Source organism: Syngnathus typhle, linkage group LG7 (genome assembly GCF_033458585.1).
Source record: "Syngnathus typhle isolate RoL2023-S1 ecotype Sweden linkage group LG7, RoL_Styp_1.0, whole genome shotgun sequence".
NCBI lineage: Eukaryota > Metazoa > Chordata > Actinopteri > Syngnathiformes > Syngnathidae > Syngnathus > Syngnathus typhle.
Genome location: NC_083744.1, coordinates 11338148 through 11351695, shown reverse-complemented (window position 1 = coordinate 11351695; position 13548 = coordinate 11338148). Strand labels below are relative to the sequence as shown.

Genomic DNA, 13548 nt, shown 5'->3' with positions numbered 1-13548 from the left:
GGTGTGGAAGCGTGTGTGTCTCCTATTTCTTTTTTTTATGTGACACAGTAGCACGAACCTCAATAACATATACTCCACTCTTGCTTCCTTCTAGCACATGGCTGTCCAGAGGATATGGGAGATTCACTGCACGCTGTGTACATCAAATTAAGAGGTAATCCAAATGTACGTTGGAACGCCTCCCATTAACATCAACTGTATTTCATGCATCCAGTGTTTTAATGACCAAAGCAAAAAATCAGAAAAGGTCATTAAGTGCATAAATACAGTTTGATTAAAAGTTTCTATAATGCAGGCTATGCTGCTTTTTTTTTTTTATCCTGTCGACAAAATATATTTGTTTCATTCACTGGTCTTGCTCTTAATATATCTGTTTGTATTATTTCAAGTGTGTTTGAAGACCTTCCAAATATTCAAATGTAATACCAATAATAAAAACATGCCTAAGGTATATTTAAATTAGGTTTTTGTATATTGTGGATTTCAGTGATCATGAAGTTGGTTTGGAATGTAACTCCTGCAAAGGAGCGGGGATTACTGTGCTGGTAATTAGTTGTGGATTTTGTATAGGTGTTGCTTATTTGATATTTTGCCCATAGACTTCTAATACTATATAGTAGGATCCAACCATTCATTATGAGTTATATATTAGTATTTCCCAGGCAGTAATGCAATGTCCTCTTTTTTTCAAAGGTTTCATCATTTTTCGAGATCGTCTGACTTCTGTCTCCGCATGCAAGCCAGTGTGTACTATGGCTTTTTATTCCTATGTGATGATGACAAATGCTCATGTAGGAATAGAAGCCACGTTACACATGGTGTGAGGACAACATGACGTGTGGCGGCTCGATCACCGGGGCCAGTAAAGATGCAATTGTGACTGTCGTCTGGAGTTGTGTGCAATAACATGAAGTGTGTCATTGATGGCTGCGCATCTATTTTTGGCCCGCGGCACCAGTGCTGCTTTGTGTTTGACGCACGGCGTGACAGCAGATCTGCAGGGACGACAAAGTGTACAAGGGAAGAAAAAGAGCCAGGAGGGATCGATACAGATCTTTAATAACAACTATAAAATAGGCACTTGGTGATCCACTTTACAGCTTGCACGAGGCAACCGACTGCACAGATGCACTTCCCTTTCTTGTCATTCTTTTGCACATTATCAAAATAAAACTTTGACATGGAGCACGACACAGACGTTGACCTAGCTACAATACTATACAAAACAAGATGCATACGTACAGTATAAACAAAATAAAGCACCTTTTGTTGTCCAAGTAAATACTCTTCAGTACGAAACAGTTTGGAGTTGCCGCCACAGATGATTGTGTTTGTGGTGTGTATGTTGGGAGAGAGTGTTTGCTATTATCAGTGCATGGGAAGAACTCCGAATACAGGTAGAAGGCCGGCGAAGCCCTTGTATGCACCTGAGTTCAAACAACGGAATCTTTCCTAACGTCGTGTTGGAGCAGCCAACAGATGGAGTACTTGGAGAGTTTACACAGTATCTCGAATGAACCAGGAAGCACGCAATGGGATCAACGTGCTGTATAACTGCTACAGGTCTCATGTTCCCTTCTGAGGACATTGGCATTCACATTACAATAAAACGCAACGTAGCACCATGTAACGTTTATACAAGAGCCTAATAGAATGCAGTGCAGTAATGTTACAAGAATACACAACAATACATTGGAAGCATGTACAAAGACAATAATCCAGGTCAACAATTACATCAGGTTGGTCCGTTGCCAAGAAAGATGTACACGGGTTAGAACATGTGATGAATGCAAAATGAACATGCATTTCTTAAAAGGATGTATTTGACTTTTCAAGTATTCTTTTTTTCTTTTTCTATAAACATCTGAAATATAATCTCTGGAACAGATAATATATATATTTAAAAAAGCAAAAGCAGAAAAGATTTCTCTGAATAGCATTTTCATTTATATATCATATTTGGCATTTGTCCTCACATTTGTGTGATACAAGCGCATGTACAAAGGAGACATAAAGTGACTACGTATTTAAGAAGGCATTTCACAGAAAAGAGCTGTGCAATCTCATTCACCATATTGAATTAAAAATCAAATTGGAAGAACTGTGAAATGGTAACTTTTTCATTCACAGGTCCCTCAATGTCTGCTCAGTTAATAGATTCGGACGTGTCCTTCCTTAAAGGAATCTTAAAGCTTGTGAGTTTTTGGCCAAACAGCTGGCTTAGGAGGTGGTTTTGGGACTCTGCTGTCCTGTAGGAGTGGCCCTCTACAGACCTCACCCCCAGCTTTGGCCTGGACTTGTTCAAGGAATTGGTCATGGGGACAGAAGACACTTTGGAAATGGACGTGTGCAGGGGTCGCCCCACAGTTCCCTTTTTGCTTTTGTAATCTCCGTTAAGAGGGGCTGCAATGTCCGTTTTCTTTGGTGAACAGCTATCAAGCAAACTTCGTTTTAACTGCAACCCCAAGGGCGATGTCTTGCACTTGGATATGAGTTTGTTGCTCATGATGTCATCCCGCACCGACGAGAGAACGGGGTAGTCGTTGGGGCTGTCAAATTTTCTCGCCGTGGAAGGATTCAAAACCTTGCTGGGGTGGTACTTCTTTTTGCACCTTGAGTCCATGCTCACGTTCTCCTGAGTTGCTGGGAAGGAAACTCTCTGGAGGCTGTGCGGGGATTTGACATCCTTCCTCTTCTTTTGCGCTCTCGGAGATTGTTTCTCCTCGTTTGATGACGATGATGTGGCTGAAGTCTTGGACGGGAAGACCTGCGTTGATTCTGTGGCCTTCATACTGGCTTTAGCATTGTCACTTGTTCTAACTTTGTCCTTCTGCTCCGCCGCATGAAATGAAGCTTGTTGTTTGCCGACAGCTCTGTGTGTGGAATTCTCGGTCATCGCATCAGCTGCTAGCTGTGACTCGGGTGTCTTTGCGGTGACTTGTTCTCTCGAGTTGCTCAAAGGGTCTTTGCTAGGTGTAAGCGAATCACTCGTTTGTGTGTCGCCGTAAGCTGCGATGTCATTCGTTTGAGTTGTCTCCTCCCTCTCACTACTTGTTGACCACTGGGGGGTCTCCACTCTAATGCACACCGACTCATTCTCCTCTTTCACGTCACACGCTTCAGTCGTCGATTCTCCATCACATTTTTGGTCGAGATGAGCCGTGGGTGTCCTGTCAATTTCCTCTTCCTTGGGGGCAGCAGACGAGGAGCTCATGGAAATACATTTCTCCAGCTCTACCAAGAGATCGGAGTAGTCCTCAGCAATGTCCTCAGTCTTCACATTTGCGCTGTTTGTCTCGCTGTGGTAGTCATTTGTGGCCGTCTGTGTGGAGTCATCTAACATGGGCACGATGGCTTTGGGAGTGTGTGTTTCTGAGGCTTGATTTAGATGCAGCGAGCCCACACTGGCAATGCCACTGTCTGTGCTATTCTCCAGCAGACTGTCGGAGAAAATCCTTCTTTTTTTACTTGCGGGGGAATCACATTCATCGTCTTGGCAGAGAGATGCCTTGGCAGGCCTGTGAACACCTCGGAATTTGAAGATTTTATTGGCCCCTGACAGGTGCTTTTCCATGTGGCGATCAAACTGCTCCTTCTTCGAGAAGGTGTAGTTGCAGGTGCTGCAGATGAAAGACTTTTTAATCACATGCATGACATCAGCACACAGCTCACAAGTGTAAAGGGTTGTGTGTTTGGAGTCTAGCTCGTCCGCTTCCTTGTGTGCGACCTTCAGATGCTCTTTCAGGTCCTGGGCCTCTTGATAAGACACGGGACATTTGTGACACAGGAAAATCTTCTCCAAATTGTGGACCACCAAATGTCGCTGAAGTTTGAAGGGTTTCGGGAACCGCTTCCCACAGTGGTGGCAGTCTCTGGAGGGGTCCTTGCAGTTGGGATGCATCTCCACATTTTTAGGTGCTTCCGTTTTGTGAAGGACCTCGAGTGGGGTCAGTGTGTTCTTGCTGCCGCCTCCGCCACTGCCTTTAGACTTGTGGAGCTTTCGCTCAGCCCCTTCTGGGGTTTTGCTTGCCTCCAAGTTGCTGCTCGCAGTTTGTTCTTGTTCTCTCGTGGCTTTGCTGGACTCTCGGTTGGCTTTGCTAGGCCGGTGCTGCATGATAGAGGTGATGAAGTTCTTCACGGCTGTTTCCTGCATGAAGCAGCCGGGAATGGTCAACATGGAGCCCTGAGTCTGACCCCGACGAGCAAACTGAGTGGCGTGCTCACGCAAATGCTCATTGTACATCCACACGTCCGAGATCTCCTTCAAGCACATTCCGCAGGTCCAAATCCCGGTCTTGTTCTTTGCATGCTTCTCCCATAAATGGTCTCGCAACTGCTCCCTGGAGCTGAACTTGCGTTGGACACACATGTAGCAGGTTGGCGGCGGTGATGGATTATGGGACAACTTGTGAAAGTTGAGCTCGCCAAGAGTGAGAAACCAAGTGAAGCACACTTTGCACTTGTACTGCTTATCTTTAACCTTTATTCCACCTTCTTGTCGCTTTCGACCTCGTCGCTCCGTTGGCTTTTTAGTCTTTTCATCATCCTTGTTTTCCATGTTGCCGGTTGCAATGGGGGGAGACACAGAGACATCTTTGCTAGAGTCAAAGAACTGAATTTCGGGTAGTTGAAAGGTGGTGTTGATGTTTTGAATGTCAATGTGGAGGTTATGAGCACTCTCCGCGACATCGTCCTGCTGGGGCGGAGAGCACGACGGGTTTGACACCTCTGCGTTTCTGGTGATCGGCTCGGAGGTCACCGTGGTGTCTGGATTAAGGACGCTGAAATCCTGAGCTCTACTCCACTCATAAGAAGCTTGATCAACAGTGCTTTGAAACGGATTCAAAAGGTCGTCTTGGAGGTCTTCTTGGTCTTTTTGTTTACCGTCAGACACTGTCTTCACGTCAGGGACCTTCAGTGCACTGTTATGGCACATGTTTAACATGATGGTATCATTAATGGATATAGTCTTGTATTCACAAGGGGTTGTGTGATGGTCACTGGGTTGGCTCGCCAAGTGAGGGGTTGCAGTGTGTGTTTCTGGGGGAGGGGTGCAGTCGTGAACGACATCTGAATCAGATAAAAGCTTCTGTCTTTTATTTCTTTTTCCATACACTCGCGGGCACTTTTTTCTTTTTGCTTCTTCGTCTCTCGGAAATAATTGCGAAAATATGGTGTCATCGTCAAGTAAGGCTTTTAGATCAGGACTTGTGCCAGGAGGAGGCGGAGTCAAGCAAGAGAGTGGATGTAGCTTGTCTGACGAGATGCCGTTCAGCTCACAGTTGACCTCCACCGCGACTTTTCTGAGAATCTCATCCGAAGCAGCACACGTGCTCTTTTTGTACGTGTGGTGTTTTGCGCTCATATTGTCTTCAATCGATGGACTGTTATTTGCAGATATGTCCTCTGTCACCTCCTCACTCAGGTCTGCGCGTAAACTCTTGTCTGTATCAGTGACTCGATTGAATCCTGCAGTTTCACTGAGAACATTTGTCTCTCCAGTTGGAGATTGGGACGTGTTCTCAGAGCCAGAATTTGAAGTCAAACTGAGAAGTGTTTGCTCTGTTCCAGTTCCATGTCTGTCAGGCTGCTTTTGCTCCAGCAGCACACTGCTCTTAAACTCAGGAGTTATAGCCTGAAGGAGGTCTGTTTTTAATATATTCAAAAGCTCATCTGAGAACGGGTCAAGCTTTGAGTTTTCCTCACTACTTCTGTTCTTGCGAGCTTTGCTGTTCTTTTTTGTTTTCGTAGGCACCAGAGAGGTTCGATTGCCCGTTCCGACCCCTGCCACTGCAGTTGTCTCGGCTGCCATTTCCTTTGTGGCTGACTCATTCGCCGAAACATTCGATATTAAGGCGGTACCGCTCTCTGTCATCTCAGCTATTTGGGCCGGGGAGGGCTGTGAGTCATCTTTATGTTCTTTCTCTCCAGTTTGTGATGCTTCATAAATAAGCGTCATCCCCTGATTGCCTGATGTTGTGTTTGGTGGGGGAATAGGCTTTACGCTTCTGGCTGAATGTTTCATGGCCTTATGTCTTTTCAGACCTGGCACGGTCCTGAAACACAGTAAGCAGATTTCACAAAGTACTTTCCCCTGCTGAAGGTTATTCTGAGCCTTTTTTGGTGAGGTTTCCTTTTTCAAGCACTGACCAGATTCCAACGATGGTCTATTTTCACTAAGTGGCTTAGGGGTGAGTAGACAACCTGAAATGTCTTGAATGGGAAGTAGACTGCACTCTTCTACTGCTAACGGTGATTCAAGCTTTTGAAGAGGCAATTTGATAGATTCACAGGGATCGGGCTTGACATCCACATCTTCCTTTACAATATCAGCTGGAGAATCTGTGCTTTGCATTTCAGCTGAAAGTCCCAAACAAATGTCTTGTATGACGAGTGGTTCATTTAGGGAACTTATTTTAGTTGCCTCAGCTTGGTTCAGCGACACTGTGGTGTCAGTGGGTGCCTTGTTGAAAACCAATGTTGGCGTAAAGCATTCCTCATGATCCTCACCGTGACCCGCTTTTAGAAAGGGATTGTCATCCAATTTGCTCGCTGGTGATATTGGTATGTAGTCGAACTGAGTCAGTTGCGGAGGTTCATCTGAGTTGTTTTTGTAATTCAGAGGACTGCGCTTGAAATCATGAGAATTGCATTTGTCAAAGTTTTTTGACTGCTCGACTCTGCTGGGCACAGGAGCTGGAAAATTGGTGTCAGAATTAGGAAGTTCAAGGTGCGGTGGGCTAGTTAAAGAACAGTTCATCTCGACCGTTGTCTTTATGGCTACGTCACAGTCCATCACCTCCTTTGGGTATTCAGACTTGGCACCAGGTAATCCTGATCTTTGAATCGGACTCGGGTCAACAGAGCTATTACATGGGGTTTCCAGTTTGTCCATTTCCTGATGTTGTGCTAAAATTGGGCTGACTGGTGAAGAGGTGTGGAGAAAGTTGCAGTGATGTCGCTCTACTTCGTCTCTGCATGGTGAGTTCAGGTTGCTTGCCATGAAGTCCACAGGTAGATCTTCTCTGATGTCGTGAACATCTAAAAGATCCTCTTTTTTATGAATGACATTAAATGACAGATTTGATTCACTTTTCAAAGAGTCATGAACTTGAGGAGCCTCGCAGGGATATCTCGTGGCGTCTGTATTATTGAGGCTTTCCATCTGGCGAAGAACTAACAGACTGTTTTGTCCTATAGCTTGGATGTCTTGAAATGTTAAGCTGTTCTGGGGACTTTCTGTGTTGCTTTCTACCAGAATTGGACTGCAGGGCTTATCTGTGGTGAGTAGGTCCACTAATAAGTCAGGATTTGGGCTAACATTGTGAATGTCAACTAAACAATGTTTGTTCTCAACGGAACGTTTGGCGTGCTCAGATGTCAATTCATTACCACCGGCCATCGCATCTTCTGGTGACTTGTGAATGTCTAGATTGGATTTAAGGAGAGTCGCTGATAAAGGAATGTGTGCCTCTTCTTCTGTCAAAAGCGGTGGGTCGTTACAATTCTGACGTGACCGATTCACATTTTTGTCTGTGGCCGTGTCCTCATTTGCATGTGCATCCACCACGTTTGAGCGATGAGAAGATTCAATCAGCGTTTTCATTTCAGGTTCACGCCCATCTGAAATTAATTCCATTTTGGCCTCGCTAATGGTGTTTTCGGTGGGTTCGCTTGGCTCTGATGAAATCGACTGCTTTACATAGACTATGTGGTCAGCACTGTGAGGGAGCGATGACTGTGACTCTTTTAGAATGAATTCAATATTGTCCTTCTGCTCCTTGACACTTGAAGGTGAAAATATATTCTGCTTCTCAGTAATTGCCCCCTTCTCGCTGTGATCTTTTTCCTTAGCTGAATGACTCTCACTTTCTTGTTGTGGACTTGTGAGAGAGGTGGCATTTGGCTCCCTGTGTTCTGATACAAGGGATTCACTTTTGAAGAGAGAGTCAGACATGACCTCAATATTTTTCATCAGGTTTTCTGTGTATCGGCTCTGTTCTAAGACATTCTCCTCTTTTGTGTCATCGGCAATGTCTTTTTTGAGATTTCTCTCCTCTGGCGTGCGGTCATTATGGAATGGCGAGGTCATGATTAATGCATCTGAAGCGTCACCTTCTTTTTTGGCATAATGCTCAAGGGCTCCTGGCTCACTGTCAATACTATTGTGGGGATTGTGGTGTCCACTCACTAGGTCGAAGTGGAATGGACTGGTCCATGGAAGTTCCGGTTCAGCGAAGGGCTCTGAAGGCACTCGAGCATCCATGGTATCATTTTCAGAGTCTTCACTCAGTCGTAAGGGCGAGAACTTGCTCATTTGCAGCTGCTCGGAGTCCTCTTGGGTGAGTGGAGTTTCCAGCTTAGTTGTCTGCAGCTGGTTTTCAAGCTCGTTCACGATTCGCTTTATTTCCAATTCATCCTCGGAGGCGCAGCCGTTAAGATTTGCACTGTAGTCAATTATTTTTTCTGGCAGAGACAAAGCCACGTCGTTGTAATCGGATTTCTTTTCGTTGCATTTATCAAAATTGCCTTTGTACTGTGAAATCTCATCCGGTAGAACTGGGCTTACTATGAGGTTCCAATCTCTTTGTTCCAGAAAAGGAGAAAACGAGGGCATTAATTCTTCTTTTTTGTCCACTGTATTCTCTAATGAGTGGAAGCCTTCTTTCTGAATCGGCATGTCCGAGTAAAGTCCACTGTCGAATGCTGCTAGGTCACCAAACATTGACGAAGTGTCAAATGTAAGAGGGGACTTCATGAGACCCTGATCCTGATCCAGGGTGTAGGGCATGAGGTGGAGTGCATCTTTTTGTATCAAGGGACCTTGGCTTTGAGTTGGTGAAAGGCACACTTCATCAATCAGTGAAGTGCAAAGAGATGCTGGCTTGTGCATGTCGAGCTCATTTACCAAAGTCTTCGCCTCCTTTGCCATCCGCACACTGTCACTCTGTTTTGTAATCGTCGTGCTGCCTGACAGTTCTGCCTGTTTGGAACGAGCCCTCTGTCTTCTTTTGCCTTTTTTACCTTTGTCAACACTGGAGTCTGTTTCTTTGTGGCCCGTGGGAGAGTGTGACGTAAACGGCAATGGTTTGGCACACTGACTTTCTTCTTCTTTAGGGCACAGATTGTCTGTGCTTTCTAGTGTGTTTGTGCACAAACTGAGTGTTGGGATATTTTCTTTGCCGTTAGACTTCGGCTCGATTGATTCGCTACTGCCATATCTTACTTTTTCAAAAGCTATGACTGATGAGGATGGAATCGAGTCAACAATATCTGCATGTGGAATTGAGTTTGTTGAATTCTCCGTCCTATTTTCGTTGTCAAAGAGATTGTCTTTGTCAGCATTTGGAGATTTAGTGAACGTCAGTGCCAGTGTACTGGTCTCATTGCATGACTTCTGTGGGGAGGAACTTTCATTGATTTTTCGCACGGGAGATTCTTTTCTTTTAATGTCGGCCTTTCTCTCAGAATCCGATTCAATGCGCTCAATGCTTTTAGGGCTGTTCGTGCTGTCGCTTGAAACACTCACTGATGTGCTGAGTTCACTGCTTGTGGAGCACCTGCTACCCCTTCTCTTGAGTCTCGGAGGGGAACCCTGTTTCTCAGGCGAAAGAGAAATGTCTTCACTTTTCTTCACCTCAAAGCACTCTTTTGAGTCATGCCGCCACGCCGCTCGGTCCCTCTCGCTGCGAGCTCGCCATTTACACTCTTTGCTGTACGTGTATTTACACCGACTGCTTTGGTTAAGTCGGCCTTGGCTTGCTATCTTTACTGGCTCACATTCATCGTCTGAGTCTGAGACATAGTCGTACTCTCCGAATCCAGGGTTCTGTACAGTGGGCGGCAGTCTTTCCATCACTAAGGAAAACTTGAGGTTTTTGCTGCCTTTAACATTGAGCTTATTTTTTTGTTGGACTATTTTATGTATGAGTTCTTTGCTCCATGTGCCACCCCCAGTGCTTCTCCTCTTGCTCTCTTTCACTGCAGTCCTTGGGGTTGGAGATGTGGACGTTTGGATGGGCATTGACACAGATCTGTCCTGAAAGCCTTTAAAAGCGCAGCGTTCCGAGAACCTGCTTGATAAGACAAATCTTGGGCCACTCGCGCTTTCGTCGTCACTTTTGCACAGCTTTCTCGACGCTTTCACTTTACTCTCGTGCTCCTTCATCTTCTCCCTCGGGGCTGTTTTGGGATTTTTAGAGGGGGTCTCTTTTTTGGTGTTGTTTTTTTTCGGATCACGCTCAAAATTTAGAGGTGTTTTCACAGGTTTGTCGGCATATGTTTTATTTCTCCGAGGGCTGTCGACATCTGACTCGTAAAGGGAACTTTCCTGTCTGGGTGAGCTGCTGTCAAATGCTGCTTGTTTGTCTTTGTTCTCAACTCCGACATTTTCTTTTGTTTTTACGCACTGTTTGTTGGATGTTGCTTTGACGGTGTTGAGGTCATCATCAGCAAATGCATCAATAAAGCTACTGTCTATTTCTGCGTTGTCTGACTGATACCCAAGCCCATTCAGAGCTTCTGTAATTAGGCTGTCTAACTTGGCATCCTCCATTTCCAATTCAGGTAGAGGAACAGGGAGGTTGCCAGAGCCAGAGAACAAGTTAAGTTTCATTGGATCATCCTTGCTGTCAACTTTGGTTTCGTTGTCTGACATCAGTTCTCCATTCTTGTTAAGGCCCAAAAGAGATAGATGAAGGTCAGAAGGGCATCTTGACATGGAAACATTTGGCGGCGATGGCACTGCTTTAGATGATTCTGTGTGGAACTTTCGATTGTCTTCCATCTTTGGCATGTTGGGCTGTGTGCAATATTGCTTATGTCCGAGAAATGAAGCGACGTTGCTAAAATTCTGATCACACTGCTTACAAGTCAAAAGTACATCCAACTGGTCAAGATTGGCGGTGGTTAACGAGGTGGCAAACAGCTGATGCGCAGAGTACGGTGGGGGAGGCTGGTGATGCTCCATCCCGTAACTGTCCATGTAACCTTTGCTCCCATCCATTGTTGTCTTTGTGTGCCCGCTGCTGTGCAGGTAGCCCATCACGTTGTCTTTGTCTCTGTCTGGCACATAAGGAATGTTTCTTTGACCTTCAGCATGAAACTGATGCGGGTGAGTGTTAAGGTGATCGGGAGCTAACTGGGTTTTGGACTGGGGCTGGTGATAAAACGTGACGGCGGCACCTGATTTTGACATCTGACTATCCTCAGAGTTGTTGTTTACTGGACTGGTGGATGTTGGCGAGAGGGAAGAGCAGGTACTACCCGATGCGGGAGTATGAGCCGGGGAGGGCAAAGGGGAATCATGAGGCGACACCATCATAAGGCCCATGGGTGCAACTTGCAGTGGCGAATAGGTGTAGTTCCTCGCCGACGATACGGGAACCGTTTGGTTGAGCCCGAAATATAAACCCTTATTCTTTGATTCACATAGTTGCGTGTGACTCATTTCTACTTTGAAGGTGGAGACCTGTTTGACAGTCTCCTGTCTTTGGTTTGAAAAACCTTCGCCATTTCTGCTGCTTTGAAAAGAACCGGGGATTTTCAGCGAGCTATCTGGATGGGATTTATTGTCATTCTGCCATTCAGAAGGTGAAACCATGTAGGGCACTTTCTGATTGCTTACTTTGCTTTGATAACTCAGTTCGGCCGCTGGTCGCAATTGCTGCCACTGTATTCTGTTGTCTTTAGATACGTTTAGCCTTTTGTTAGGTGGAGACTGATTCTGAAACTGAAACTTGTCAGTCACATCACTGTACTGAATTGAGTTTTGGTCCACTGGTAAACATGTCTTACTAGGCCCCTCCCACGAGTGTGGTAACCCGTTTAAAATATGATTATTGCCGCTTTTATCAAATTGCACTGCGCCTGTTTGAATACGATTGACTGTTGAATTGTTTAAAGTTTTGCTGAGAAAGTGCATTTGTGTGTGTGGAATAGTTCTTGTGTGGTGCACACTTGCTTGTGTCCTTTGGTTGGCAGTTGAATCTTTCAGGTGACAGTTCTTCGTGCTCCCTGGGGCTACGGCTGCATCTTTACCGTCGACCTGTCCAAGATCGTCCGCGCTCTCATTCTTGCCCTGCTCCGGCTGCTGCGAGACGGAAGCGGAGCTGTCACTGCTGGTCGAGTCCTCGCTCAGATTCCTGGGGCACTGAGTAAAGGCTTGAATAAACTGTGACTGCTGGGTGTGAGGATAAGAGCGCCTGGGCTCCGGCTGCTGTTCATTACTGAACTTGTTGCCGTTCTGAGCAAGGTTTGGCCCCTCTACAGGCAAAAAGGAAAATGAATTATGAGTCCCATGAACAGAACCGAGGGAGGAGTCTGTAAAGTCTTGGGGTTGTGGGTTCTGGTCACAGGGAAAAGAGTCAGAGGTTGACTCCTCCAGAAAATTATATCCATATTGAAAAGAGCCAGGCACAAGGCTATTTGTCTTGTCTGTATGAGCAGTGGATTTTTGCGATGAAGCGTAGTTAGCACCGTTAAAAGTTCTCTCAGGAGACTGCCACGTGTTCGAGGCACTCAGCTGAAAGTCAGTCAAGATCAGCTGCCCGCCCGACTGTGCATTGGTGTTCTCCATCGTGGCAGGCTGCTGTTTCTGTGACAGGGGGGGATGTTGGTGTGACGATGTCCCACTTGAAGATCCCAGTGCCTGTGAGGTATAGCTTGGAGAGGTAAGGTTGGAGGAGGCCTCTTCGAAACAACGGTTGTAGTTGAGCTCGTCTTGCTGGAGCTCAACCGCCCTCTCAGGTATGCTGGGAGTGTGGAATCTGTAGCTGCCCGGGACTGGGCCACGGCTGCTGTCCAGTTTTGTCGCTGGTGAAACCTTCTGCTGTGGGTAGGCAATCCCAATGTTGAGGTTGGCGCGAGTGTTGGTGATGCTGAGACTATAAAGGTGCTGTGGGTTGACGCGCTCTGACTTTCCAGAGCGCTTGTTCTTCTCTCTGCCACGCCCCTTTCCACTTGGTGATTGGGGACTTCCTTTGCCACTGGACCAGGTTCTGTCAATGGCAAACTTTGATCTATTCTGCAATGATCTGAAGTCAATCTTGCCAGCTTGCTGTGGCCGTATTACAGCCTCACGCTGCTGAGAACTGTTGCACTCCTTTTTTACTTCGTCAAGCTTGGGGCCTCTGCTGCTGGCTCTGGCGTCGGTGTCTGCGCTTGAAAAGTGCTCTGAAGACTCCTTTGTGGTTTTGACACTCTGCTGTTGCATCGCTGTCCCCTCATCCTGCAGTTTGGACTCAGCGCCCGGCTCTTTGACAGCATGCATTCGCTGAGTCTCTCCTGCCATGGTGCACAATGAGTGCTTTGAAGGTCAGCTTCTCAAATGAGGTGTCTGGGTGACAGAGGCATCGTCTTTTGGGTTGCATGAATCAGCAAACGTCCACGGGCAGGAAGTGCAAGGACCGGGCTGCTTGCTGCAGGCTCATCTCTTGACTTTCATTTTGCGCCGATGATCTGGCAGCCCAGCAAATCAGACCTGGAGGAACACACGGGATCAGTTGAAAGGCTGAAGCGATTTTATCAAAATACTTTTCCTCATATCAA

The 13548-nt window shown here is 46.2% G+C and overlaps 1 protein-coding gene across 7 annotated transcripts in view; it reads right to left on the bottom strand.

Moving 5' to 3' along the window:
• Positions 1-1040: 1040 nt before the first annotated feature.
• Positions 1041-13548, bottom strand: part of LOC133156418 (zinc finger protein 469) — a 153864-nt gene continuing 141356 nt past the window's right edge. For all 7 annotated transcript variants that reach the window (XM_061282102.1, XM_061282100.1, XM_061282098.1 and 4 more), the window contains one exon: positions 1041-13480. In XM_061282102.1, the coding sequence (XP_061138086.1) occupies positions 2147-13291 (11145 nt within the window). In that variant the 5' untranslated portion in view covers positions 13292-13480 and the 3' untranslated portion in view covers positions 1041-2146. The remainder of the gene's footprint in view (positions 13481-13548) is intronic.